The sequence below is a fragment of the Pundamilia nyererei genome, unplaced genomic scaffold, assembly GCF_000239375.1.
Source record: "Pundamilia nyererei isolate P.nyererei 1_Seehausen unplaced genomic scaffold, PunNye1.0 scaffold00034, whole genome shotgun sequence".
NCBI lineage: Eukaryota > Metazoa > Chordata > Actinopteri > Cichliformes > Cichlidae > Pundamilia > Pundamilia nyererei.
Genome location: NW_005187435.1, coordinates 584,875 through 591,152, shown reverse-complemented (window position 1 = coordinate 591,152; position 6,278 = coordinate 584,875). Strand labels below are relative to the sequence as shown.

General features: G+C 36.5%; 1 protein-coding gene across 1 annotated transcript in view; it reads left to right on the top strand.

The window, feature by feature from the left end:
- LOC102197373 (protein SSUH2 homolog) overlaps nt 1–6,278 on the top strand; it is a 14,876-nt gene that overhangs the window by 6,317 nt on the left and 2,281 nt on the right. Inside the window, exons 4-11 of the mRNA XM_005729850.1 lie at nt 694–774; nt 850–925; nt 1,007–1,136; nt 2,122–2,182; nt 2,629–2,750; nt 3,079–3,141; nt 3,229–3,305; nt 5,166–5,259. Of these exons, the coding sequence (XP_005729907.1) occupies nt 694–774; nt 850–925; nt 1,007–1,136; nt 2,122–2,182; nt 2,629–2,750; nt 3,079–3,141; nt 3,229–3,305; nt 5,166–5,259 (704 nt within the window). The remainder of the gene's footprint in view (nt 1–693; nt 775–849; nt 926–1,006; nt 1,137–2,121; nt 2,183–2,628; nt 2,751–3,078; nt 3,142–3,228; nt 3,306–5,165; nt 5,260–6,278) is intronic.

Here is a 6,278-nt window from a genome sequence, read left to right as displayed (position 1 = left end):
GGATAAAATGCAGTTTCCAAGCAAATCTATTCATTTTCAAACCATAAATTCAATTTCAAATGAGACTAATTCAAATTCGGTTTTAAAAAAGCATTTATTCAAGTTACAATTCAGATTCAGTCTGAGCAATTCAAATTCAAATTTAACTTATTCAAATTCAGTTTCTGATGGCACAGATTTCTGCCTATACATTGGCAAGTTTTGAGTCTTTTAGAAGGGGAAAGTGTCATGTAAATGTAATCTTAATTTTCTGAGCCATTATTCTGCTGTCATGTCAGTAGGAACTGATATTCCCATAGATGGATATAATCATTTTTCTAAAATTAATAATTCCAAATAAAAATAAATAGAAAGGGAAAAATCTGTGTGAAGATGGCAAAAAATTAAGATGTGGCCAAAGTCAACACTGTACTTATAATGTCGAGGTATTTTCTGTTTTGCCTGCATTCAGTGATGCGTGAAATTGTGTTACACCGTTATCAAATGTCACCTTTTTTTTGTTTTGTTTTAGACCAAGCTTAATTAAAGCCGGCTTTTCTGTTTTCGACTTTTAGTTCTGCATGTTTGCTGAACGAGGTTCGTGGTATAGGGCCCAAACCTCCTAAGCTGTTCGGTTAGAACTTTAGTTTGAATGAAAATTTTTAAGTTCATCCAAAATAGTGGTTTCAATGGTTTGTTTCTTGTTTATTCCAGCTATGTACCCACCTGTCATGGCACCCCAAGCCAACATGTTTGGCAATGTCCCAGGCTATGAAGGCACTGTGCCAGGAGGAGGTAAGAAAAGCCCAGTTCACATAATTCCTCACATTAATGCTGTTGCTGGTACTTGAAAATTTGTCATTGATACAGGAGGTTTCCTGCCTCCTCCCATGCCCATGGAGCCAGTAGCTCCACCCCAACCCGCCCCTGAAAATCCTGAATGGAGGTACGACATATTATCTGTCTTTCAGCTGCTCAACAATCAGTAGAATATTCTGGTTTAACACAGAGTTTGTGTGTTTTGTAGCATCCCCTCTCTGTCTGAAAATGCAGCTCGCGAGGCTTTAAAGGAATTTGTGTCGTCTCATTGCTGCTACGGTGACGCACCAGTCACTCAGGGAGTCATCACCTCCATGGAGCCATTCAACACATTTAGGGTGATTAAATGTTCCCTTTTTATAATGCTGTCAGCATCAGTGATGCTGAGGACTGGTTTGAACTGTTTGCACTCATAGTTTTCTAAACATTTGACCAAAGGACATAATTGAATGATAATGAACTGTTAAGAATAAACCTGTGTAAGGATTTTTTTGCTCAAAAACTTGAGGGCTTTTAGTAAGTGTCCAGACCTGCTTAAGTAGTAGTTTGCCAGGACTTTTCATCACACCCTCAAGACTCTTGCAATTAGCTCAAAGAATATGGAATACCGGTTCCAAATACTGGTTTTACCACAAAATTTGTTATGCAGTAATATGATGCCCAGTTATATGAAACCAAATTGGAAATACGTTGTATGTTACAAGTTTAAACAAATTGTGGATTTAATATCACAACTATCTCAGGTTCTACACTTTTAACAGTGAGAGTGAAAATAGTTCTTGTTATTCAATATTTTCACCCCCATTTGTCTCCATCTTATACTTATTTTGACAATAAGATGTTTTTTCTCATTCTACATGTGCATTAATACAACTCTTTCCTGATCCAGAAACAGACTGAAGGCTCATACAGTACCAGGCTGACAGGCAATAGCTGCATGAGCAGTGTTATTGCAAAGTCCTTCTAAGTGGTGACATCTTGAGCATGCAGAGACAAAATAAAGGCAAATATGTGTTGTCAAAGAGGACAGTCTCAGTTCAAAAAACTGTTTCACATCAGTTTAAAACAAACCTTAACTTGCACATGGCTGACATGTGACCTGAAAAACCTTAAAGTGACATTCAATTGTGAATAAAATCATAACGCCTGTAACTTGTATCTGACACAACAAATATGCTTTTATTTTAACATGTCCAGCTTTTTGCACATGATGCATAGAAACTTGTTTCACTTTCACTCTGATGTGAAATATAGAGAAATTAGCACAGTAATGTTATCAACAAATCCAGTTTCTCTCAGTAAAGTCTGTTTTTTGTTCCTTAGTACCGTCTGGAGACATTCACTGAGTCCAGGTCAACTGACTGGGCCCACAAACCACATGAAGGTAAACGCACATTTTCATTTTGTTAAATCCAAACCTGATGTGGAGCCATTAAAATGGTCATTTTCATTTATTTCTTTGAGCCACCATGTTCTGTTATTATAGAGCAAGGCTGGATGCTTTTTAATCTGATGGTAGAGTTTTGTTGTTTCCTCTTACCAAACCACATTTTTCACTTTGTTCTTGACCACACTCAAAGTTTATGGCCTTGTGAGGGATTAAAAACAATAGTGTGATACTCAGAGCCTATTATGAATCAAACTCCAGAACAACTGATTAATCAATAGTGTTTTACCTGAAAGAGTTAAACCTGGAAACACTTGCTTTGGTTTTCATAATAATGAAATGCCTTTTTTATTAATCCTTGCATAAATCTACTGACAATGCAGTAACTTACAATACTAGTAGTTTATTGACTGTCATTTTCTGTGATCTCGTGTATTTAAAAGGTGAGCCTGCTGACTTTTACGCCCAGCCCGCTCCACGACCATGGGAGGTCCAGGCCACACCCCCCAAACTTTTCAGTGACCACACAGAGAAGATCCGGGTGCCCTACACGTCCTCCGTCAAGGTGGCTGAATAACAAAAGCTATCTGTCAAAGTGCTGGGTTACCTGCAGTTTAGTTCTGAGCTTTAAGCTTGAAGATATATATACTTAAAGAATGGGATACTTGAAATCTGTGAAGATTTGAGTTCCTGAATGAGCTGGTTTCTAACATAGCACGAGGTGTCAGTGCTATAGCCACATGTAGTTTTCACTTTAGCTGGAGCTCTAATTAGAAGTTAAACCATGAACACAAACTGTGTGTGAGGAATCTAAGGAGAACTCCCCATCAGTGTGATTCTGAAAAGTTTTTACCTTTTACTCATTTTTATCTTTTTTGTGTGTTTGTGTTTAGCAATGCCACACGTGCAATGCAGCAGGTACTGAGCAATGCAAGGAGTGCAGTGGAAGTGGAAAAGTAAGGAAACTCTCAATAGTAAATAATAAGACATGAAAAGTCTGATCAAGGTACAATTAAAACATTTGCTTATTTGTGTCGTTGTAGAAAACTTGCCCGATGTGTAATGGTGCGGCAAAGTCCGATCCAGCCTGCACTCACTGTAATGGCACAGGCAAAGACAGGTACTGAATGGTCACACAAACTGAAAATAAAACAGAAAAAACACCAGTTTCAAAGCTTACATTTTGTATTATCTTCATCTACCTTTTTCTTTTTAAACATGCAAACTAATAATGATACGCCGAATTAAACAATTACAATTGAAATGATTCAGTGTTAATAAATTGGGATCAGACCTCCTATTGTTGGCAAGCAAGTACAAGAATTGTCTCCTGAAATTCATAAATTTTAGATTCTGATTATTTTGAATTTGTGTTTTCAAATAATTTATTCACTATTAACATTTTAAAGTCAAAAACACAGCTTAATATATTGCAATTTGATTAGATCATATTTGCATGAAAATGTTGGGGTTATGAGCCTGTAGAAAATAATGTCAGTAGGGATTGTTGGCCCCTATAGGTGAATTTCTATTAATAAAACTGTTTGGACACCCCTGTACTATACTATGGAGCCTCTACCTCACGTTTTCCCCTTCAGATACAGGTGATCCAATCAAACGCAACAATACACAGTTTAAACCCCACTTCTGCTTAGAACTATTTGGTGAGCTGTGCGAAGTAGATATCTACTTATCAGACTCAGAAAACAGCCAGCTGGGATGATGATGGACTTTTTCTCTATACAGGGAATGAGGTGACTCTTTTACATGTACTGAGCAGAATATGAGACTTTCAGAGTTTGAGGGTTTATAAACTTGTGAAAAAAAGGCTTCATAATGTGTTTGTCAGCATATGGACTGCAAGTTCTAACATGAATAATGAATTGAATTACAGTCAGTTAAGGGCTAAGCTTTTCTCTCAGGCATTTGTATGGTCCTCTCTGTTGATCAATCACAATAGCTATTTATTTAGTAACTTTAGTTTTTATTCTGAAGCTGTGGTGCTGAATGGCTTAATGAAAATTGGAATGGATTCAGACAACGCCCTTCTCAGACACACACGCACACACAGAGTCATGTCATCAGTACTGTCGTGGGACAGTGTCAGTTTATTTCAGGTGGTTTGAGACACCTCTGGGAGGCTTGCTATGCCCTGCAGCATGTTTTTCCTGGGCTACTTGTGTGCCTGTCATTTTCTCAGAACCTACCAAAGTCATAACCTTTAGCCTATTTTTTTTCCTTAGCAGTTTTTCTCTTTCTTTTCAAGAGTCCACCGAATAAATCACTTTTTCTTCTTTTTCTGCATGTCCATTCATTTTCTGCTTAAATCTCTGCTCATGTTCTCAATGATGCTTTATTTTACTCAAATTAAAAGCAAAAGTAGAAGTGTTACAAAAGCAAGAAAAGCCTCATTAAACAATTGTTTTATATATGAATGTTTTATAAAATAAAGGGTTTAACAATTTAAAGAGTGAAATAAAATGCTGTTGTTGCTATTTGTTGCTTCAGGGACAGTCTTCTATCTGACGCTACGGACTCAACTGATCATCTGTCTGCTCCCATCTGCCATCTAGTTATCCCACAATAACTGGGATAACTTTTTGTAAAGAAATGATCATCTGGCCCAATAAATATGAGCAAAGGAAGAAATCAGTCAAAAAATGTTCAGCAGGATGTGAAATCATAAGTTACTTTTATTTATTTAACAAACTTTTAAAAATACATTTGATAATTAAAGTCTTTTATGAGTGTAGCCTGGTTGAAGATGAGCAGCAATATTGACAAAATAAACAAATATCAGATTTTTTTAAAGTTAAAATAAAATCTAGATAATCGACAATGGTCAAGACTGAGTCAAACATATTTAAATGATTTTATTCACTTCAATGTGGACTTTAGTAACAAAGAAAAAATTGGGAAAAGATTTGTATGTCTATAAGTAACCAAAAATAATGAGTCATGTGTCTGTGTGTGTGTTTAGGTGTACAAAGTGTAATGGTAGTGGGAAAAAGCAATGTGAAACCTGTAAAGGAAAACGTCAACTGCTGACCTACATTGAGCTGAAAGTGGAATGGTGAGTACAAGTACAACAGCAGTTTCAGTGTTCCTATATTTCCTATGATTCCTGTATGAAGATTGGGTTCTTCAAGTGTGTTTTAGGTGTCATTTGGAAAATTCAAATGGTCCTGGAGGAGGTTGCAGAAGTATATAAAGACACTTACATTTGAACTCAATTTAACTCCTTTAAACGGTTTAAATTTGTTTCTAAAGCCCTTGAAGCCAATTTTATGCTACATGTCCTGGATACTTGCAGAGTTAATTAAGGATACTTAAGGTTCTGTTTGAGGTCTGTTTGTTTTGACAGATATTCATGAATTATGTAGAGGAAAATGGTACATGGAGATGTTTTAAAAGGCTTTGAAAAGTCAATGCAAATTAGTTGGTTCTTTTTTTTTCCTACCTTAAATATTTTTTGAGGTACTTCCACTGAAATTTTAGAAAACATTAAATATCTTCCACAGACTACTGATGGGGTCCAGTCCTTAAGGATAATACACGAGCCCTGCCCACGGTTTTAGTTGTACTTGAGGAATAACCAGTTTATGAAAACAAAGATTTTATCTTTCAGTGACAGAGTTGCTTAAAGGCTTAAGAGGCCCATATATTTCTGCAGATATCTGACATACAGTATAAACAAATGTTAAAAATCAAATAAGGAAACAAGAGAAGAAATTACACATGGTCATTGTTTCGTTTTACTATCAGTAAAAGTATGTAGCATGTAAAAATATAGCATTAAATTTGAAAGCCATATTTGAATGATAATAAAAAAATTTCTTGATCAGTGGGCACCCCAATATTATTAACAACAGAGATTTATCTGATGTAATTTATCCTGAAATTGAGAAAATTCAGGTTTCGTGAACATTCAAAGCACTGTTGCAAATCCATTATATTCATCCATCCATCCATCCATCCATTCGCTTCCGCTTGTCCTTTTCAGGGTCGCGGGGGGCGCTGGAGCCTATCCCAGCTGTCATAGGGCGAGAGGCGGGGTACACCCTGGACAGGTCGCCAGTCTGTCGCAGGGCCA